A 23,667-nucleotide genomic window follows, 5' to 3' on the forward strand; every position below is an offset into this window, starting at 1 on the left:
TAAGTATATGTCACCAGCACATGCCCCTGGCAACACATGAAGACTCCTCAGCAGTGTTGCCATGCAATGGCCCCATCACTTGTCCCTGACCCCTGATGAAGCTGGGTCACCATTGGGGTATTGTTTTATTTTTAATTACTGATAGACAAGGTAGCGATGTCCCTAGAACCTCCACTGCGGATAGTGAGGCCAGAGTTGTAGTTCCTTTACTTAACTAGATCACTATCTATATAATTATTGGGGTAGAAAGTTTTATCTTTCCTTGTTTGTGCATCAATAAAAATGATGTTTTAGATGAATGGAGCACCTACCTTCAGCTGTTGGGCTTAGCTAATACGGCTCAAAGTAGCCGGACATATTCAGACTCTATAGCTAATGATTACAATGGGAGACTCTGACTTTCTCTGGAGTTTCCTTTTGACACCGGGAAAAGAAATAGGACATTCAAAGTCAACTTTACCTTGTCTCCATCTTCTCCTGATATTCCCGGAGGTCCAGCGGGCCCAGGAAGACCTACAGGTCCTTGCACTCCATCTCTACCAGCAGGGCCAATGGGACCTTTTTCGCCCTAGAACAACATGCGATTTATACAGCGATGAGAACCATAGTGTGAAATGTGAAGGTGTAGTATGTCATAATCTATGGGGAACTCACTTAATGACCAGATGCAGGACTGCGCCTCAAAGCAACTTTCTGATCCTGGAGAAACAAAGATGGCCGCACCAGCTTCTCCAACTACATGATGCACCCTGTGTATTAGTATACATCATTAATGTAAGACTCTACACTTGCTGTGATTGACCAGCGCTTTCCACCCATCAAAGCAGCATGCAGGATCACTGCTGATGTATTCTATGCACACTGTACATCAGGTAGTCAGAGAAGCAGTTCGGCCATCTCTGTTTCTCCAGGACTGGAGGGTTGCTTTAAAGCTTGGTCCTAGGCCAGTGACTTGGGGGTATATACTTTGTGCCGGACTTCTATACTCTACGACTGAACATAGGAGTAATGGAGAGATACCCTATGTCCTGAGTGTGTCAGCAGGTAGATGGACATTGTGCCCAACCAGGCTCATACATACGGGAACACCCTTTTCTCCAGCAGCGCCTGCAGGTCCTTGAGGGCCAGGTCTACCAGGAGGCCCGATAGGTCCACCTTGGCCTGGTCCGCCTCTTTCTCCAGGAGATCCCTAAGAAGAATATCAGAGTTAGTGACATAAATTATTATCCTACAACTCTTTTATTACCGTAACCCATAAATGACGAGCACTCGGGGGAGACGTACAAACTACATTAGGGCTCACTGCTTTAGAGTACGAAAATACAGATCAGACGGGATGTGCAATACAGATGTTTTATTATTACAATTTGTGCCATTTTTGCTCCGTATTTTGCTATGAGTTGTCTGTTTTTCATCCAGATTTTTTTCAGTTATTTGTTAAAGTGGACATATCACATTTTATTTTACTAGTTAAAACCACATAGAGAAGCATTTTCCATTTTTCTAATATGCTTTTATTTTCAGATTTTTTATTCTACAATTTGTACAGGACTATGGGGCTGGCCATCTTGTCTGTACATGACTATGGGGGAGGCCACCTTGTCTGAACATGACTATGGGGGTGGCCATCTTGTCTGTACACGACTATGGAGGGGCCATCTTGTCTGTACATGACTATGGGGGAGGCCATCTTGTCTGTACATGATTATGAGGGGTGGCGATCTTGTCTGTACATGACTATGGGGGGTGTCCATCTTGTGTGTACATGACTATGGAGCTGGCCATCTTGTCTGTACATGACTATGGGGGGTGGCCATCTTGTCTGTACATTACTATGGGCGGTGGCCATCTTGTCTGTACATGACTATGGGGGGTGGCCATCTTGTCTGTACATGACTATGGGGGGTGGCCACCTTTACTGTACATGACTATGGAGGGTGGCCATCTTGTCTGTACATAACTATGGGGGGTGGCCATCCTGTCTATACATAAGTGTGGGGGGTGGCCATCTTGTCTGTACATGACTATGGGGTGGCCATCTTGTCTGTATAGGACTATGGGGGTGGCCATCTTGTCTGTACAGGACTGTGGGGGTGGCCCTCTTGTCTGTACAGGACTATGGGGGGTGGCCATCTTGTCTGTACAGGACTATCAGGTCGGCCATCTTGTCTGTACAGGAGTCTGGGGGTGGCCATCTTGTCTGTACAGGACTATGGGGGGGTGGCCATGTTGTCTGTACAAGACTATGGAGGGCGGCCATCTTTCTATACATGCCCTTTTTTTGCATTTTTGAAATTTACAGAGAGGGATGATGAAACTGGACCAATATACACATGTGAGCTATCTGCAAACATGAAAAATGTATTTTTTAATTCAATTACTTGACTTCTGTGGGCTAAAAATGGTTCCAATATAGAGCATATGCTGCACGGAGACCCGCGTGTTGTACGCATACGCCCGTGGACAGGGGGCCTCACAGTTTGCTGTATCTGCACCTCTATTATATCTACGTATCTTGTGAAATAGCTGCAGGTTCGGAGAGATGGAACCCGGAGCCAATAATTCAGTAACAAAGCGTCCGTTATCATGTAAGAAGATACAAACTTCGAGAGCAAGCGGAGAAAACAGTCAGTCCTATGCAAAGGAGGTAAATGTAGTGAAGAGAAGATGAGAACTTACTGCCGGACCCGCGGGACCAGCCGGACCTTCATTACCCTTCAGACCTGGACCGCCCTGAGAGGTAAAGACAGAGATTTACTGATTTACATCACAAGTAAGTGGAACAGACAATAGTAACACATACAGTGGCTGGGAATACAGATGGGTACCGCTCCATCACTGCTGTGGCTGACCACTCACCAGATGTATTGCAAATAGGACATGTATGGGACCATCTGGAACGCCAACATCAGCAGTCTACATTGTAATCACTTAGACCGCTCTCACACAGGCGTTTTTTACCACGATTACTGTGGCGTTTTGAACGCTGCAGTAATCACAGTATAACGCTCCAATGGGGCTTCACAGACAAGCGCTCGATTTCAGCGCTGGACGGCGCTTTCCAGCAACGCACTTTTTAGACACTGTCTGCTCTGGCTGTCCATTTATTAAGCCATATATACATCTATAAGTCATCCAGAGGAGGAGGATTCACTCTGGCAATATGATAAATAGATGTTATATATTAAGGCCACATAGCCCTACGCTGTCATGACAGAGTGCATACCTGTCCGCTCGTGTGACAGAGCAGTGAAATAAGTATTATGGTCATCAAAATAGTCTCCTTGTAAAGATGCTGTTGGCTTATCTCCTACTCATAAAGCGCCTGTATCTAATGTGCTTAAATCCATATATACTGCATAAGACTCATACGAATTCCTATGGCAGATGTCTTTGCTTCAGGTTGTGACGTTACCTGGATGAAACCACAGAAGCGCCAACTGAAGAGCACAAGATGGCACAGAGGATCAGGGAGAGGGCAGATGATGTGAGAAACCAGTACTGATTGATCTACTGCTAGGACTACTTATGCTACTACTACCAATGATGCATTAATCTCCCAGGTTAGTCCACAAGTCTGGTACTCACCGGTGTGCCCGGTAGGCCTCTCTCTCCTGGAAATCCTCTCAGACCAGCAGGACCATCCTTTCCAACGGCACCAACCGTTCCAGGATCTCCCTGTGGAAGACAGAATCATTGGGAAGTCTCAGGATGGTAATGAAATCAGACTAAGTGTAGATGGGGACAATATGGGCGGTTTAACATAGAAATGCTGCATTACGTTATGGGAGAAGAAACATAATACTGTCCTGTGAAAAGGAAGAAAAGCCTTAATATGGAACTAAATGCAGAAGTCATCGTTGGCTCACCTTAGTACCTTCTTTACCAGATGGGCCAGACAAGCCCTGCTCTCCTGGGGGTCCTGGAGGGCCGGGGTGCCCTCTCTCTCCCATAGGACCAGATTCACCTTGAGAACCCTACATAAAAACACAGATTTAGAAGTTTTTACACCATGCAGTTAACGTAAAGAGTGGAGAAGTGTGAGAACAAATAAGACCAAGTCTTGTATGTATCATACCTGCGGTCCCACAACACCCGGAGGTCCTGTAGTCCCCATTTTACCTTGGAAACCCTACAAGGAAGCATCAGATAGGCTATTATATAATAGGGTAGCATTGTGATGGCTCCATTGGAGATTTATATTCTGTACAGCACCCCACCAAGAAACCCCAACACTCACCACTTCTCCTCGCTGTCCGGGATGTCCTGGGATCCCATCTTTTCCTGGGGGGCCCTATAGAAGAACAAGGAGGAGGAGAAATAAGTGCTGTGTCGTTCCTTTATAGACCTCATGTCTTGTGGTGATCAGTGTCTGCAAATTAATAATGACAACATGGCCACAGTGACTATTAGTGGTGCTCTAGGTTTACTAGTAGTAGTTTCACGTGGTTGACTTAAACTCAACGTCGCATTCAGTTATTATAGGATCCCTGATATATTACAGGTCTGTTTGACCAATTTTGCAGCGGATCCTAACAGATCCCACCGACATAACAGTTTATTGTATTTGACAGACTAGCCCCGCAGGCTCGCAACAGAAATCTGATGGGACAAGAATTAATTCTGCTTGAATACACTTTGTTTTAGGTCATTGTACGGATTATGTTGCTCTAAGTAAGAAATAGAAGGAGGTTTACATGTTAGTTTATATAACCATAGATATTGGGAAATATGTCGGTGGAAATAACTAACAATCTCTAAATCTAACATTGGAACAAAAGTCATAGTAAAATATCTGCTTGTTATGAAGCTCAGAGGACACTTGTTTTTTGCTTAATGTACTAAAAACTATGACTTCACTTGAATAGGGTCGAGCTGTAATACCAAATGGACAAGAGTGGCGCTGCTTCTAAGAGGAAATAGTAGACCCTTTTTTATCGAAATGGTAAATTCATAATAAAACTGTTTTCTACTTTCTCTCCTGCAGTATCTTCTCCTGGTTGGCGTTCCGGCACAGTTTTCAGGCTTTGTAGTCTGGACCGCCCCTCTGAGTGAATCCAAGGCCGGTATGGAGAGGTTCAGACAACAACCAGAAAACAGTTAGGATTACCCAGTTTCTAACCAGTCAGATCAATATGAATTAAGTAGCGTTGTCTATTGCTCCGACTGTAACCCGTCTCACCTACCATAAAATCTATCTGATAATTACCATATAACACCAGTGTTATAATAAAGATGGATTTGTAAAGACGAGCAGCGATCAATGATATCGTGCGTTTTACCCTTCAAAAGACACATATTATGGAAGGATAAAATACTTGTGCCCAGCGCAGCTCTACAGATGAAGGAGCTGGAAGGCCGGATAAAGTTCTAGTATTTAGACGGCTGCATGCCACCTGCTTCCGAACCCACATCAGACAGAACATGGACACCCATCAGTGAAAAGGACCAAGAAAAGTACATGCAGTGATTTCTTGCACACAGACGTTCGCATGTATCGCCTCATAGGCTATAATGTGGCCGTTGGCTGTCTGTGGAATACATGGAAAGCACACAGCCCAAATATGCATCTGTCTGAACGAGCTTTTACAGATGACTGACATGTGCAAAACCAAAGGTCCATCTGCTTCTTAACACAGAAATCTGCCAATTAATCGCCAAAAACTTTCAGGCAAATTTTATCCAGACTGTATGAGCAAGTTGAGCACAAGATTACATTGTCAGGTAGCATCATTATAGTTTATTGAATATGGTGCAAAGCAAGAACGCCAAAATATACTCACAGGAGGTCCTTTAGGCCCAGGGAACCCATTAGAGCCTTGCGGTCCAGGGAGACCCTGGAAAAAAATGAAGGCAGCTTCTTAGAGGAAATGCACAAAAAGAGAAAATGCTAAAATATTAAATTGTGTCACGTTAGAAATAAATTATAACATCAATAAACGACTGGTAAAATAAGAATGGTGGCAAGAAAAAGTGAGATAGGAAATACACAATGTGCAGCAACATCAACGGTAGAACGATGGCTGACGAGCTACTTAAAGGGGTTGTCCCGCGGCAGCAAGTGGGTCTATAGACTTCTGTATGGCCATAATAATGCACTTTGTAATATACATTGTGCATTAATTATGAGCCATACAGAAGTTATAAAAAGTTTTTTACTTACCTGCTCCGTTGTTAGCGTCCTCGTTTCCATGGAGCCGACTAATTTTCGCCCTCCGATGGCCAAATTAGCCGCGCTTGCGCAGTCCGGGTCTTCTGCAGTCTTCTATGGGGCTCCGTGTAGCTCCGTGTAGCTCCGCCCCGTCACGTGCCGATTCCAGCCAATCAGGAGGCTGGAATCGGCAATGGACCGCACAGAAGAGCTGCGGTCCACGGAGCAAGAGGATTCCGGCGGCCATCTTCACCGGTAAGTATTGAAGTCACCGGAGCGCGGGGATTAAGGTAAGCGCTCCGGTAACCTTCCTTTAGGTCCCTGCATCGGGGTTGTCTCGCGCCGAACGGGGGGGGGGTTAAAAAAAAAAAAAACCCGTTTCGGCGCGGGACAACCCCTTTAATGTAAAGGGAACGATGAGAGTAGAAAGTTTAGGAAAATGCATTATGAAGTGCATTTGGTGTTGAGATCTGGACTTACTCTTTCTCCCGGTGGGCCAGAAGGACCGTCTCCTCCAGATGTACCCTAGAGGGGGAACAAAATGCATAAGTATTGAATACATAGATGGAACAGGTCTCGGGTAAATGACAGGTATATATGACTATAATGTCACCGAGCTGCAGTGTTACTGAAACCACCTACGATGACCAACAGATGGCAACACTGTTTTTTTAAAAGCTGTAATTTATCTAGATTTGTGGGATTTAAAACACTTTTTCAGCTGCTGCTCTTGTCCACATTTTCAGTACCAAACTAAAGTTCAGGACAACCGACTTACTGTACTGTACAAAAGTTGTAGGCAGGTGAGGAAAAGTAAGAATTTTTTTCAAAAATAGAAGATGTCTGATGTCAAACTTATTCTTCAGCAGGACAGCAACCCTCAACCTCCGGCCAATGTCATTAAGAACTATCTTCACTGTTGGGAAGAACAAGGAGTCCTAGAAGTGCTGATTTGGCCCCACAGAGCCCAGATCTCACATCATCCAGTCGGTCTGGGATTACATAGAGATAGAAGGATTGGAGAGAGCCGACATCCACAGAAGATCTGTGCTTAGTCCTCCAAGATGTCTGGAACAACCTGCCTGCTGAGTTCCCTCAAAAACTGTGTGCAAGTGTACCTAGAAGAACTGATGCTGTTGTGAAGGTAAAGGGTGGTGACACCAAATACTGATGGGATTTAAATTTCTATTTTGTTCGTTGACAAAAAACTCTTAACCCTCCTATTATTGGAAGTATTCCCACTCTGCAGCATTTTTCCACACCTGCCTGAAACTTTTTCACAGTGCTGTACAGTAGGTCATTCACCATCAATCACTTGGGATAAGCCCTGACTCAACCCAATATTGTAAACTGTGGTCTTATTGGTCCTAAATATCAGACCAATCTACAGGATGAGGACGGGAGGCAGATATAGACATCCTGGGTCTACTTCTGATTCTTGCTTGCTCCCCATGTGGTATCTGCACTGGGCTGCCAGCAGCAACATCACTTACTGTATCCGTATCCTCAGGTCATGGATACAGTTGGAAAGTATTGTGGGGCTACAAGAATAAAACAAGAAACACTCACCTCTTGGGTACCCAACCACTCCAGTCCTGCGGTCTCCGCTCACTTCTGGGTCCAGCGGTCACAGGCCCATCCAAGCGCATGACTGCTGTGGCCACCATTGATCTCAATAACATTAAGACTAGTGATTGGCCACAGTGGTCAAGTGCTTAGATGGGTCTGTGACCGCTGGACCCAGAAGTGAGCAGAGACAGCGTGGAAGCCAGAGGAGGGAATGTAGCCTGCAGGATTAAGTGAGTATGTCTTTTTTTTTTTAAAGGCTATTTTTTAAGTACCACGCTGTTTTGTACCTTAAGGACCAGACACTTTTTAGGGATTTTACCCAAGTGATGGTTTTACTGCCCTTTTTTTTTATCTTTAGCTATCAAAATTATTTTTGCTGCGCTTTTTTTCCTGTGACATATAGGGACTATTTTTTAAATATCTTTTTTACTGACTTTTTTGCCGTTTTTTTTTGTTTTATTGGGGGTGAAAAGCTAAAAAAATGATTTTTTTAACATTTCTAGTTATTTTATTTTTAATTAGTATATTTACACTAAAATAAAGTATGGGAATGGATTCCTCATTTTGTTTCGGATGTTCTGATATATAATAAGTATGGTTTGGGATTACAGGGCGCTTATAGCGACGTTTTAGGTTGGCGTCGGTTTTGGGTTATTTTCTTTCTTATGTACCATATTTTTCGCTTTATAAGACGCACTTTTCTTCCCCCCAAAGTGGGGGAGAAAAGTCAGTGCGTCTTATAGAGTGAACGTGCGGCTTGTTCGCGCGATCGCAAGTTTAACGCGCAATCATGCGAACATTCGGCCAAAGAATCAGTTCTCTCTCCTTTGCACTGCTGCCCGCTGATTGGTGGTGAGCGCCGGCGGGAACAACTGTTGCTCCCCTTCCTCCACCAATCAGCTTGACCCCTTCCTCCTATGAGGAAGTGCTGACAGTTCTTTCATTATTGCATGACAAAGCTACCTTAGTCTCCTGCTGCATCCATCCAATTTTAGAAAGATGTCAAAGCAGAAACGACTAGCATATAGAATCCCTTTTAAACTGAAGGTAGTGAAATACGCCAAAGAACATGGGAACAGAGCAGCTGAGAGAAATTTGGGGCCGCCTCCAACTGAAAAAATGATACGTGAATGTAGGAAACAGGAGGAGGAGCTGCAAAAAGCAGATAAAAGTAAGCACACTTTTCGTGGGCATACTGCAAAATGGCCACAGATAGACGTGGAAATGAAAGAGTGGATAATACGTCACAGGAACAACGGATTTTCAGTCTCTACAAAAATGATCATCTTTGAAGCCAAGCGTCTTGCTGCAGAGAAAGGCATTGAGGAATTCACTGGATCCGCATCATGGTGCTACAGGTTCATCAGGAGATGTGGCCTTGCTATGCGCACCAAAACTAGGATTGCGCAAAAAATGCCTAAAGAATATGAAGCCAAGATTGTGTCTTTTCATAAATTTGTAATTGATGTAAGAAAGAAAAATGGCTTTGAAATAGGCCAGATTGGGAATATGGATGAAGTCCCGTTAACTTTTGATGTTCCATCAAACAGGACTGTTGATTTGAAAGGTGCAAAATCCATAACTGTGAAAACCTCAGGACATGAGAAAGCGCATTACACGGTTGTGTTGTCCTGCTGTGCAGATGGCACCCAACTTCCACCAATGCTAATCTTCAAAAGAAAAAGCATGCCAAAAGAAGCGATCCCACGAGGAGTTATTGTCCATGTTCATGAGAAAGGATGGATGGATGAAGGTGGAATGAAAATATGGATCGAAAAAGTGTGGTCCAGACGCCCTGGAGGGCTTCTGAAGAAACCTGCCCTGCTAGTACTTGACCAGTTTAGGGCACATATCAGTGAAAACACAAAAAAAATATTTAAAGAAGCAAAGACCCATCTAGCTGTAATTCCTGGGGGGCTTACCAGCCAGTTGCAGCCTCTGGATGTTTCTATTAACAAGCCATTAAAAGTTTTCATGCGAGGGGAGTGGAAAAAGAGGATGGCTGCTGGAAATCATGACCTGACACCCACTGGACGCATGAAAAGGCCCACTATCACTTGTGAGTGGGTGAAAACATCGTAGCTGGCTGTGAAGGAAGAAATTGTTGTAGGATCCTTCAAAAAATGTGGCATCAGTAATGCCTTGGACGGTTCTGAGGATGGAATCCTTTATGAAGATGCTGACACCAGTGATAGTGAGTCACTGAGCTTGATAAGTTCGGACAGCAGGGAGGAGTTTTTGGGGTTTCCTGATGACTACAGGTGTATTGTTCTAAAATAAAAATCTCTGCTCATCTGTTAATTACAGTAATAATAGTTCTTAATGCGGCTGTTGACTGACTGCTGTTCATGCTTACATATTATTCTGTTATTTTATTAAATATTTAAGCCCACTTTTTGGTTCAAAATATTTTTTTCCTACTTTCCTCTCTCTAAAACCTAGGTGCGTCTTATCATCAGGTGATAGCGAAAAATACGGTATGTATTCTTGTTTTATTCTGTAATTCTTTTTACTGATAGATAGTAAAAAACATAATTACATACATGTCCCCCATGACAGCATGTAAGACCTCTGGGGGACATTCACATGTTTTGTTTTTTATTTGACACTTTCCCACTGTAGCTGGGGCATTCCCTGCAACCCTTGCAGTGACATTAGTCACTGGCAGTGCTGATAAGGGTCCAGCTCTGCTGTAGCGGGGAACCCTGGCGGTCACATGACCCCCCCCCCCCCCCGCTCCCGGAGTGAAAGCTACAGTTTACTTTCACTTTCTAGTACACAGTGCTCATTGAGCACTGTGTACTTGGGGTAAGAAAAGGCAGGAAGGGTTAAATACCCCTCCTGCCTTCTGCTCTGGGTTATCAGCTGTTAGTAACAGCTGATAACCCGTAACCTGCCTCTGATTGATTGCAGAGCAGGAGGCTTAAAGCGCCGCCATAATTTTACATACGGATAAGCTTTAAGCCAGACCAGGCACGTAAATTTAGAGTGCCTGGTCCTAAACGGGTTAAGCCTCAAAAACTTTGAGGACAGAGAGGGGGGTGGGCCTGTTTTAATACCCCTGCACTGAACCCAATACCGTATTAGACAGCTCTGCACCTGCCTGGCTGCTGCTGCAGAGTTTTCTTGCACAAATCCCCAAAGACAATCTGCAGCATCTTCAGCAGGTTAGGTTGTACCTTCACTAGGTTCAATTCTCAGTATTTCCAGTAATATGATGGACAATTACTTAACATAATACCACAAATCATAGCCGGGCACTGAATCTGCTCTACCTGTTAAATCATCTTATCATAAACCTATACTACATCATCATAATAATAAAAGGCTGGACATTCACTTATATGGAAGCTGCCGTCCAAGAGAGGGCGCCGTGGAGGCTTTGTACCATCCCTAACTTGCATCACAATGATAGAGACAAGAAGCAAGACAGATGATTCTACTCCACAACCTTTGGTCCTGATTTCCCGGTGGCCCCTCGTGGTCCTCTTTGTCCTCTTGGACCCTGGAAAAAAGGATAAATTATAAAGATACAAAATATACAATGTGTTGTATCCACGGCTGACAGCACTTGTCAAGCCCCATCTTACACAAGCGTTGTTATGGATGTCACTCCAAAAAAGGTGACATGGACACATTATAGCTTAATCAGTACTAGACATTATAGATAGTAATGAATGCAAAGGTGGAACAATCAGGATGATTCTACTGCGATGTCTGATGGCGGAGTAAACTAAAGCACTAAATATACTTGTTGTTTAGAAAGAAGAGAGAGAAAAAAATATTCACTTACTGAGGGTCCTCTCTCACCCCTTGGGCCTGATTTTCCAGAAAGACCCTAAAAAAAATAGAAAAGTAGAATGCTTGCTTACACAATGAGCAAGAAGAAACCATTTTCTTTTTCTGCCGACCACCCTGTACACCCAGGTAAAGCCGCACATTAACCTTTTCCAATCCAATTTCTATCCTTACTCTTCTTCTGCTGTTACACAACAGCGCTATATGCTGGCTAAAGCTAGTACTGCATGAGGTGACACGTTGGATAGGCTCTGACAGCAGAGAGGCTGGCAATATACAGTAAGAAAACCTCACAGATATCTTCCAACAACGGAGCTGTACAGCCTTAAATCATAATGTCTTCAGAGGTCAGACAGTGGATTGGAAAGGGTTAAAGAGGAGTTCTAACCTTTGAACAATAATTCTGTTTTAAATATACAGATAGTCCCCTACTTACAAGGAGGTTCAGTTCCAGGAGCCTGTTTGTAAGTCCATTTTGTTTGTATGTCCAAAGTACATGAAGTATGAAGTATTACACGGACCGGCAGCCTGTTAAGCGGCTGCACAAGCGCTGGCATCAGCGCTTATGTAGAGCTTTCAAACTGAAAGTCCTGCCGTCGGCTCGCTGGCTTCTCACTCAACGCTTCTTATGGGAAGTGCTGAGCAGGGAGCTGTCACACAACTGTTAAAACATGTTCTACTAAAACTTTTAACTTGACAACCTTGTTCGTATGTACCGTATGTTCGTATCTCGAACGTTCGTAAGTAGGAGACTATCTGTAAATAGTTTAGAAATACGGCAGTGATTAATTTCTTAATATCTAGCAGTCAGAACTCCAAATCTCCTGCATAGACAGAGAGCTCAATGATAAGATTATGACTGCCCGTAGCCACCACTAGAGGAAGCTGAGGATGTTACTGTATACTGTGTATACAATGAGCTCCCTCTAGTGGCAGTTGCAGGTAGACAGCATGTTATTTTTTAATCCCACTGTATGTCTACACCCAGTAAACAGCAGGGGATTCCAAAAAACTGAGATCTGACCATTATGAAGATATTAAAAAATTTGTATCTAAAAAAAGCCATGATGATAAAAAGGTGGAGGTTTACTTTGAAAAGGCTGTGCAGTCCTAAACGATTGATGCCCTATCTCCACAATAGGTCATCAATAGCTGATTTCTGGGGGTCCTGTACACCGACACCCCCATCAGCTGTTCACCACGGCCAGTACACTTGTGCGCAGCAGTGCCCCAACGTAGTATTGCAGGCACACTTCCTGGTCACTTCCATGGGAGCTGCACCTCCAATACCATGCAGGGCCACTGCAGTGGGCACATAGCTGTGTGCTTCTAGCTCCATACACTGACAGCAGCCCGATCCCAGGTGACGGACCCCCAACAATCAGCTATTGATGACCTGTCCTGGGGAGTAGGTCACCAATCATTTTTAACTGAAAAAAGCCATAAAAAAAAAGCTGCCAAAAATTTTAATTACTGGATATTGATAGCGGCCAATTGTCTTTATAATTTCCTCATTTCTGATGGATTGGCCGGTGTAACGGAAGGAGAAGATCAACGATAAAAAATCCTGGAAGGGGCATTTGCAGTGGGCATTGCTGCCTCGTGAGCATTGGGCTCTTGTGCTGCTCCTTGACCAGGGAGATGTAAGCTGCACGATGAATACATCCCACCAGAGGCTTTACTTCTTTTCTCCCATCTGTGACATCTTGTATATAACGCGAATGTTAATGGTTTTTAACATTAGAAAGCCCCATTGACATCTGCATTAAAAAAAGCGCGGTATTAAAAAAAACGCAAGTGTGTGGGAGCCCTAAAACGTGTGAAAAAAGGTGTGTTTTACTACGATACCAACAACTACCAAAACTAAATAATCTAAAAGGGTTACGGGCTAAACTTATGATTATTTTCACCATATTTCATACCACTAAACTGGGCTGATGCCATATTCTATAAAGAAAGGCAAACACAGCCTCGCACTCCACAGGTCCTTACCTCCAGTCATCCTCGGGGGCAGTCGATGATGTAAGTGGGTTACTCGGGCACAGACATTTTTTAAAGCAACTGATAGTGGTAAAACATAAAATAGCTATACTTGCCTCACCTGATTCCTGCTGTTCCAAAGCCTCTGTCGCTCTCCACTTCCTGTTGCAGCAGCGAACCAATCACTGGCTCAGTTCCCTGTATGGGGGAGCCATTGCAGCTGTGGCAGGAAGTGGAGAACTACCAGGGACCCCGAGTGGTGGGGAATTGGGTGAGGTGAGTGTGACTCTTTATATTTTGCCAAAACTCTGAACTGTTTTCAATTTTTGTTTCTGTCTTGATAACTTCTTTAAATTGGCTATACCCCTTTAATAACTGTTGGTTCAAGACTTTTCCTCCTCTACCCCATAAAAATGCATCCTCAGGTTGCCTGAATATACCTGTGTTCTCAATTGGGAAATCGGAATAAGCTACTGCCAGACCTTAAGTGATGGCTTATCTCCAATGAGAACAAAGGATTGGGCATGTTGAAATTCAGCATGCCCAATCCTTCTTTCCTCCAACATCTTCTGTCAGGAGAAAATCTGCACAGTCCCATACACATAAGATAGTTGGCTGGTTGTGTCAAAATCAGCGGGTTGGGAAGGCTTTGCTTCTGTATGTATCGGCATCTTAGGGACTTTTCTACTGAGTCATACAAAACTACTGTATTCTGCCCGCCATTTTTTCATAATTATGACATGAGGTGGATATTTACATTGAAGTAACTACAGATTTTACTCATTTTGACCATATGGCATATACAAACATATCTGATTATCCACCCTCTGTGTTTAGGCATTGATATTAGCAATACAATAAAACCCTGATTCTGATGCCCTCCAGAAAGGATGAGGTGGGTGTAATCATATTAATAGATTGTCCCATACCCGCGCTCCCTTCTCTCCGTTGGTCCCTGCGAATCCTGGGAAGCCAAGAGATCCCTGTAATGATAGAAAGTAAAATAGACCATGAGTCATTGCAACACTTTTGGGTCCTGCATACCCGTTATATTCCGCTGTAACCCTCCTTTACCTTCGTCCCCTGTCGTCCAGGATATCCTGGCAGGCCTGGAACACCTAGTTTGCCCTGGAAATGAAAAAAATACATGTTTAATGGTCATCTTGTGTATTAATGTTTGGCTGTGAACACACACCAGACACCACCACATCTCACCTTCTCACCAATCAATCCAAGGGGTCCTGGATCACCAGTAGGGCCAGATCTTCCCTTGGGACCTTCAGGCCCATCCTCTCCTCTTGACCCTGGGACTCCACCTTCACCCTAAACAGAAATATTAAGATACTTAAATATTGCATGTCGCTCACAAATCCTTAATTTTACCGTAGAGAATCACACAGTGCTACAGCACATGGGAAAGACTAAATTTAACAAAACAGATTTTAGGAAAATACTGAAGATTTGGTGTGATTAATTGTAAAACAATTCAGTGGATGCCCCTTTAATCTCAGGGAGGACAGAACCCCACCATCTTTAGTCATTATGCCCTCAGCCCAGTGGCAAGAAGCTATAGGGGTCGCAGCGGTCACAGTTGCAACCGGGCTCCTAAGCCAGGGGGACCAACATGCCACTGTGTCAACTAGAACCCGAACAGTCACCGCTGCTGCCCTGGTCCAACTCCTCCGCACACTCTCTCGTTCAGCTTGTATCTTTTCAGCTTTGCTCCAGCTGCTGCCAGAGAGGCCCGACTCCCTCCGATACTGTACTGAGACAGTGGGGGGTGCAGTTGGACCGAGCAAGGATGCGCCCTACTCTTCTAATGCTGCAAGGAAGGGCCATCTAAGGGACCTAGTAATGCAGCGTTAAGGATCATGGCAGGCAATTGGGGAGAGAGGGAAGCTGAAATTTAGGTGCAGGGCCCAGAAATCCTACTAAGCATGAAAGAAAACGTCACATTGAGAGGCCTCAATGCAACTGTAAACGTAAAAGGAGCATCATCACAACTACAGAGTTAATGGAACACAACACGGCCACTTTAACCACAGGGCAAATGAGCATCTGCACTGTGCCCCTTGGCAGCACCAGGCCCTCTTCCAGCGGCATCAGTTTCTTCAGGACACAGATACAGTGAAAAGTATTGAGGAGGTTTAAAAATAGTAAAAAGCCATAGTCACCTACTGCATGTCTCTCTACCTCTTCGGTCTCCACTCACTTCTGGGTCCAGCACTCACGTGCCTGTTAAAGCACACGACCAATGTGGCCAATGACCGGTTTTAGTACCCGTTGTGGTCGTGAATTGGCTGCAGTGGTCATGTGTTTAATGGGCAGTTGACTGCCGGACTTCAAGCTGAGCAGACTGTGGGAAAACCTGCAGTCTGCTGGGTCATGTTTTTTTGCCATAATAAATGTTTGGAAGCGGGGCAACAGTGATGGGGGTTGGGCAACAGTTGAGAGGGGGCAGGGCAACAGTTGAGAGGGTGTCCATTTTAATACTGGTGTACTGGAATCACTCTGGTATTAAAACAGCTCTGGAGCACAGATCCAATTATAGGATGTGGTAATATAATGAAAATGTGATTGTCCTCAGTGAGTGAAACCAAGTAATCTTGTAGATATGAAACTTTTTACTGGCCAACAAAAATACATGATGTTATGGCAAGCTTTCCAACCTCTCAGGCTAAATGGAATAGATCCGAAGAGGTGTGTGTGTGTGTATATATATATATATATATATATATATACACACACACACATATGAAAGAGGATTGATATGGTGGGATTAATTTTTACTTAAAACAATACCAGAACAGAATGAATAGAGGAGTGAATACTTAATTAGTTCACTGACAATGATGTGAAGGTTTCCTGGTCTCTAGATTGGTGTTGAGGGTCTTCAGTCTGTGTGTCTGCTACTGATTTCTCATACTCTCCAATCATGCATGAAGCCACTTGAGATGTTGATGCCTGTGACACTGTAAAAGTGTCAAAGATGGTTAGAAACTCCTAAATTCTTCTATGACATTGGTATTTGAAGTTGCCTTTTATTATAGTAGCCTTCATATGTTAGGTACACGTCCGTTTCCTTCCTTCTCCTTGTATAGGAATACTTCATTTCTGGGTATCCTGGTGGCTCTGGTGATTTAGTCATCAGTTGAGGTGGGATGGTCACCCTGATTTATAAATGTCCTTATAAGATGGTAGAGATGTTCTTCTGTGTCTGTTGGGTTGGAGCAGATCTGGTTATATCTGATGGCCTGGCTGTAGATGATGGACTTGATGTGTTTAGGATTGGAACTGTCCCATCTGAGGTATGTGGGTCGATCAATCAGTTTTCGGCATAGGGATGTCTGTATTGAGTTGTTTGAAATTTTTATGATTGTGTCCAAAAAGTTAACTTCGGTATACGAGTAGCTTAATGTCAGGTTTATGGTGGGTGGAATGCATTGAATCTTGCATGGAATTTTATTAGTTCTTGTTCGGTGTAGGTCAAGAAGATCATAATGTCATCAATGTAGCAGAAGTAGGCCAATGGTTTGCTGGAGGCCAGAAAGTCACTCTCCAGTTTTGTCTTGAAAAGTTTGACATATTGCGGTGCCATTTTACTGCCCATGACGGATCTGGTGAGTTGAAGATATATCTCTTTGCTAGGTGTACCTGGCAGGTGGTCATTCCATCTTCGTGTGGGATGTTGGAATATAAGGATTTCACATCCATGGTGGCCAGGTGGCCATAGGTTTTATTAAAACAGTCCAGATGTTCACACTAAGTGCACAGTTGCAACATTTCAGGCTCAACGCCCTTTGTCAAACCTATGCAGAAACTTGGAGTACTAATCGTTATTGACAGTAATTCAGCCTGGATACAAGGTAGCCTCCAAATGTAAGTTAGACTATGTGTCAAAAAAGTCCTGTGATAGAGTACGCAAAGGGGACCTCAGTCGCCAGCTAGGGGGTTCTGTTCTAACCTGCCGGACTCTGGGTGTTCCTGATCGGTGTTTGGGTACAGGCCTACTCTGGACTCGGGGTGTTCCTGATCGGTGGTTGGGTACAGCCCTGCTCTGGACTTAGGGTGTTCCTGATCGGTGTTTGGGTACAGGTCTGCTCTGGACTCGGGGTGTTCCTGATCGGTGTTTGGGTACAGCCCTGCTCTGGACTTGGGGTGTTCCTGATCGGTGTTTGGGTACAGGCCTACTCTGGACTCGGGGTGTTCCTGATCGGTGGTTGGGTACAGCCCTGCTTTGGACTTGGGGTGTTCCTGATCGGTGTTTGGGTACAGGTCTGCTCTGGACTCGGGGTGTTCCTGATCAGTGTTTGGGTACAGCCCTGCTCTGGACTTGGGGTGTTCCTGATCGGTTGTTGGATACAGGCCTACTCTGGACTCGGAGTACAGACAGCCCTGCTTTGAGTCAGAAGTCTTTGGAGTTTCTTTTCCTTGTTCTTTATTAGGTACAACCGTAGTGTTGTATAATAGTTACTCCTCTGCTCATCTTGTTCTGCTATTGTTTTAAGTACAAATTAATCCCACCATGTCTGTGCCTTGTCCTGTGTATGTGTGTATATATATATATATATATATATATATATACATATATAAATATATATATATATATATATATATATATATATATATATATATATATATATATATATATATATATATATATATATGCATTTATCCATGCCTGAAAGCGCTGCGGAATAAGTTGGCGCTATACAAATAAAGATTATTATTATATATAATATATATCTGGAAAAGTTATTATTTCTACAAGATTACTTGGTTTGTCTTACTGAGAATAGTCACATTTTGTGCTACTGGCGACACCAGACCAAGCGTTTTACTTTTTAATATAATCATTTACTTTAGAACACGTGTATATACTGTATATATTTAAGTCTTACCTTGTCACCTTTTACACCCATATCACCCTTGAATCCAGGGAAACCATCTTCTCCCTGTGAAAATGAATAATAGATGTGATCAGCTGGGTATCTCATTGGGTTTTAGCTGTAGATTGGCATGGAGGGTGATTGAGCAGATAGCAGATAACTACAGGCTAATTATTACTATTTCTTACCTTCTCACCCTTATGCCCTTTAAGACCCCGGATTCCATCCACTCCCTGTAAAGACAAAGTGATAAGTAAAGATTCACCAATGCCCATATAGAGGATAACAGGATGTTTGTTGCTTACCGTAAAATCCCTTAACTGTCCGTGTCATTGGGGGCCACAGCAGATCTCAGCTATAGCTGCTGCCTCTAGGAAGCGACACTAAGTATAAGTCGAGCTAGTCCCTCCCAATGAATGTGGGGAGAAATGGATTTTACAGTAAGCAACAAAAATCCTGTTTTCTCCTCTGTATCATTGGGGGCACAGCAAGGCCTTGGGATATTCCAGAGCGGCACCCAAAGGGTGGGAAAGTGTGTGTTGTTCATCCACCGTCTGCTGCCAACCCATATGGCTTAAGACATGACAACTGAAGATGCACGGAAAGGTCCATTGTAGGACCTGGCAAGAATGTGAAGAAAAGACTATCACATGGATCCACCGCTAGGAGGTGCGAGGCTCGAAGTTAAACAGACTGAAGCAACTGCCTTTCTTGGTGAAGGAAGTATCAGGAACAATGACATACACCCCCGAAGGGTGAGCGCTTGCTTATCTTCAGGAACACCCTGCAAAAGCCAAAAGTAGAAGGGCAACTGAGGAACGGCGATGTCCTGGACAACAGCAAAGCGTTGAGACCACTTAAGTGGAAGGAAAAGTCAGAGCCGATTACCAAGAGACCACTATGAGAAGGTAAGTAAGCCATAACCTAACGAATATCCCACAAAAAAGGTTGGTGGACAGTATGCAGAGCAAGAGTCATTCCTGCAATGATATCTGGTAAATGAGGAAGTAAGATGGAGGGCCGAACTACAACCTTCTAGGGGGCCAGTGAACAAGTGGAAAAAAGAATGTCTTTTAGTTTCTAGTGGGCAAAGGCAAATACCAATCTTATGATCGATCCAATGTCAAAGATGACTAGCTACCTTGACTGAATGGGTGAAGGGCTCACTCCTCGGATTGATGTTCTCAGTCAAGGATGTTGGCAACCTTGTTGTGCACTCCAGAGATGCAGCATGCTAAGGAGCAGGTAAGTAGATCTCCGCACACTGACTAATGTGTGTTGGGATTCTGACATGGCCATGGCAATGCAGACTCTACTTGATCACCTAAGAAAGCAACTACTGTAGCATTTGGAATGGAACAGGGAGTGAATAACAGATTGGTCTTGTGCTGCTGGGAAGGAAGGATGGTTTGATGTTAGAAGATGAAGAAAGTGAATTTGTGCAGAGACCATATATGTGATGATGGACAAACACTGGAACAGAAGGAGAGAAAGAGCCAGGGCACATTTGATGAGGGTAAGGGAAAACCCAATTAGATAAAATAGTGTCAGAGATGCATCACGTCTAGAATGTTTGTGGATCTCCTCTAGCATGTTAAGATTGTTCCTGGTGGGAGTAAATGTGGGTTTGGGATAGAGTCACCACATAGAGGAGGACGAATTGCCCCCGGCCTGCATGCAAAAAAACCAGAAAGTCTATGCCCTATAGTCCTGGAATTAGAGTCCTGGTCTAAGTGAAGTATTTGTGTGGAAGAAAACGAAGTGGACCTCTGGGCCTTCCAGATGTGTTGTACAGCCTTGGCCACAGTGCTCTAGAGAGTAATGTAATAACTCTCTAGAGCACTCACCAGTTTACTCACCTTATCTTCATCGCTTCGGTGCCCCGGGGCACCAGTAGGGTCACCTCCTCAGCGACTATCACTTATTGGTGAGAGATCACTGGATGGGGAGAGCAGGCAGAAATATTAGGTTACCCCCATGGCTGCTGGGAAGCAGAGAGCTTAGAGCCGCTCAGGTCCACTTTTTCTTGGAGGAGGGAGTAACAGCATGTGAAGCACTATCTGCACCCCCACTTGGGGACAATGAGGGATGTTAAGTCATCCCACCTACAGGGGAAAAAGGAGGAAAAATAGTAAAAGCAGATGAGAGCTGCAGATCAGGAAATCTACCCTCTACGGACACTTAACTAAAACTGAAAAGCTCAGTGCCTGCAGGACGGGTGTAGCTAGTGGAAAGCTATCTCTTCTTGTACTTCGTGTCGCCTCCTAGTGGCCACAACTATACCAAAGGTCTTGCTGTGTCCTCCAATGACATGGACGAGAAATAAAATCTGCTGTTCTAAAATAAAATAAGAAATTTTAAAACACCCGGGGAGAATTATGACATTTGTGCCAAAATTTTTTATGCTGCAATCACGACATGTATTTTAGCAGGCGGGGCTTGGTGGAAAGGGGTGTGACCTCTTACCATTATGTACATTTACTATAATTTATGCCAGTTTATAGTTTGCATAGACTTTCCTGTCCCTCAAGTTACAATATTATCAACTTGTGAACTTTCCTGGGCCTTCATCATTTAAAACCACAATCAACCAAAGCAGTGCCAATCCGTGATGAAGGCAACTTGTAATCGGGGTCTAACTGATAAAATACGTGAATCACAACATGAGCTGAGTGGCTGTCTAATAGCGCCCCTCTACTGCTATTTGCCTGCACTACGTGTCTTATACCGCTCTGTACATGCACTACATGTCTTGTACTGCTCTCTACCTGCACTACAAGTCTTGTACCGCTCTCTACCTGCACTACATGTCTTGTACCACTCTCTACCTGCACTACATGTCTTGTACCGCTCTCTACCTGCACTACATGTCTTGTACCGCTCTCTACCTGCACTACATATCTTGTACCACTCTCTACCTGCACCACATGTCTTATACCTCTCTCTACATGCACTACATGTCTTATACCTCTCTCTACATGCACTACATGTCTTATACCTCTCTCTACATGCACTACATGTCTTATACCACTCTCTACATGCACTACATGTCTTATACCGCTCTCTACATGCACTACATGTCTTGTACTGTTCTCTACCAACACTATATGTCTTGTACTGCTCCCTATCTGTACTACGTCTTGTAATGCTCTCTACCCGCACTACATGTCTTATACTGCTCCCTATCTGCACTACATGTCTTGTACCGCTCTCTACCTGCACTACATGTCTTGTACCACTCTATACCTGCACTACATGTCTTGTACCACTCTCTACCTGCACTACATGTCTTGTACCGCTCTCTACCTGCACTACATGTCTTGTACCACTCTCTACCTGCACTACATGTCTTGTACCACTCTCTACCTGCACTACATGTCTTGTACCGCTCTCTACCTGCACTACATGTCTTGTACCACTCTCTACCTGCACCACATGTCTTATACCTCTCTCTACATGCACTACATGTCTTATACCTCTCTCTACATGCACTACATGTCTTATACCTCTCTCTACATGCACTACATGTCTTATACCACTCTCTACATGCACTAGATGTCTTATACCGCTCTCTACATGCACTACATGTCTTGTACTGTTCTCTACCGACACTATATGTCTTGTACTGCTCCCTATCTGTACTACATGTCTTGTAATGCTCTCTACCCGCACTACATGTCTTATACTGCTCCCTATCTGCACTACATGTCTTGTACCGCTCTCTACCTGCACTACATGTCTTGTACCACTCTATACCTGCACTACATGTCTTGTACCGCTTTCTACCTGCACTACATGTCTTGTACCGCTCTCTACCTGTACTACATGTCTAATACCTCTCTCTACATGCACTACATGTCTTATACCTCTCTCTACATGCACTACATGTCTTATACCTCTCTCTACATGCACTAGATGTCTTATACCGATCTTTACATGCACTAGATGTCTTATACCACTCTCTACATGTCTTGTACTGCTCTCTACCGACACTATATGTCTTGTACTGCTCCCTATCTATACTACATGTCTTGTACTGTTCTCTACCCACACTACATGCTTTGTACCACTCTCTACCTGTACTACATGTCTTGTACTGCTCTCTACCTGAACTACATGTCTTGTACTGCTCTCTACTGACACTATATGTCTTGTACTGCTCCCTATCTGTACTACATGTCTTGTACTGTTCTCTACCGACACTATATGTCTTGTACTGCTCTCTACCTGCACTACATGTCTTGTACTGTTCTCTACCAACACTATATGTCTTGTACTGCTCCCTATCTGTACTACATGTCTTGTACTGCGCTCTAGCCGCACTACACATTCTGTACCACTCTCTACCTGCACTATATGTCTTGTACTGCTCTCTACCTGCACTACATGTCTTGTACTGCTCTCTACCCGCACTACATGTTTTGTACCGATCTTTACCTGCACTACATGTCTTTTACCGCTCTCGACCTACACTACATGTCTTGTACCCCTCTCTACCTACACTACATGTCTTGTACTGCTCTCTACCTGCACTATATGTTCTGTACCGCTCTCTACCTGCAGTATATGTTCTGTACTGCTCTCTACCTGTACTACATGCCTTGTACTGTTCTCTACCTACACTACATGTCTTGTACCGCTCTCTACCTGTACTACATGCCTTGTACTGTTCTCTACCTACACTACATGTCTTGTACTGCTCTCTACCTGCACTACATATACTGTACTGTATGTCTTGTACTTTGTTCCATCTGAATGTGTAGTTAAAATGAAAGAATAGAATTCCTGCAGATCTTTCGTCGTTTACCTTCCCACCGCGCGGTCCAGGATAACCGATTGGACCTTGTGGACCAGATGGACCCTAACAAGATAAGAAAGAAGAAGCGATTACAAAGTGCAGATCAAGTATTTACAATAACTTTGTGAGGTTGTTGGTTAAACCATTAGGCTGGGCTCATACGGCTGAAAGTGTGAGTCATGCAGCATTTTACCTCTGTGGAGCCAGCGGTGACCCGGTGTATTGCTGCATATGGCAGTGATATTCTGCTGTGCATGACAGCATATCTCACACATTGTCATGCACGGTCTGCCTGGGTTTTTTTGTTGTTTACATTTCCTGTGCTGTCGCTTCGCAACGGCGAGTATATACTCCACCCATACACAATTACATTACAGAAAAATGGGCTGCAAAATAGAACACACTGTTCTTTTTTATAGTCATGTATTACGAAATTCCGACATGCAAATGTGATCGGAACTGCGTAAGGCAATGTAATGGAT

General features: G+C 43.9%; 1 protein-coding gene across 8 annotated transcripts in view; it reads right to left on the minus strand.

Annotated features, from left to right (window-relative positions):
* The window catches only part of LOC136580603 (collagen alpha-2(XI) chain-like), a 159,297-nt gene that overhangs the window by 27,460 nt on the left and 108,170 nt on the right, over positions 1-23,667 (minus strand). For all 8 annotated transcript variants that reach the window (XM_066581279.1, XM_066581284.1, XM_066581280.1 and 5 more), the window contains 17 exons: positions 23,195-23,248; positions 18,576-18,620; positions 18,400-18,453; positions 14,714-14,821; positions 14,573-14,626; positions 14,428-14,481; positions 11,514-11,558; positions 11,172-11,225; positions 6,632-6,676; positions 5,784-5,837; positions 4,241-4,294; positions 4,079-4,132; positions 3,870-3,977; positions 3,589-3,678; positions 2,680-2,733; positions 1,082-1,189; positions 461-568 (listed from right to left, as the gene is read on the minus strand). In XM_066581279.1, coding sequence (XP_066437376.1) covers positions 461-568; positions 1,082-1,189; positions 2,680-2,733; positions 3,589-3,678; positions 3,870-3,977; positions 4,079-4,132; positions 4,241-4,294; positions 5,784-5,837; positions 6,632-6,676; positions 11,172-11,225; positions 11,514-11,558; positions 14,428-14,481; positions 14,573-14,626; positions 14,714-14,821; positions 18,400-18,453; positions 18,576-18,620; positions 23,195-23,248 — 1,143 coding nt within the window. The remainder of the gene's footprint in view (positions 1-460; positions 569-1,081; positions 1,190-2,679; positions 2,734-3,588; positions 3,679-3,869; positions 3,978-4,078; positions 4,133-4,240; positions 4,295-5,783; positions 5,838-6,631; positions 6,677-11,171; positions 11,226-11,513; positions 11,559-14,427; positions 14,482-14,572; positions 14,627-14,713; positions 14,822-18,399; positions 18,454-18,575; positions 18,621-23,194; positions 23,249-23,667) is intronic.

This window comes from Eleutherodactylus coqui, chromosome 10 (genome assembly GCF_035609145.1).
Source record: "Eleutherodactylus coqui strain aEleCoq1 chromosome 10, aEleCoq1.hap1, whole genome shotgun sequence".
Taxonomy (NCBI): Eukaryota; Metazoa; Chordata; class Amphibia; order Anura; family Eleutherodactylidae; genus Eleutherodactylus; species Eleutherodactylus coqui.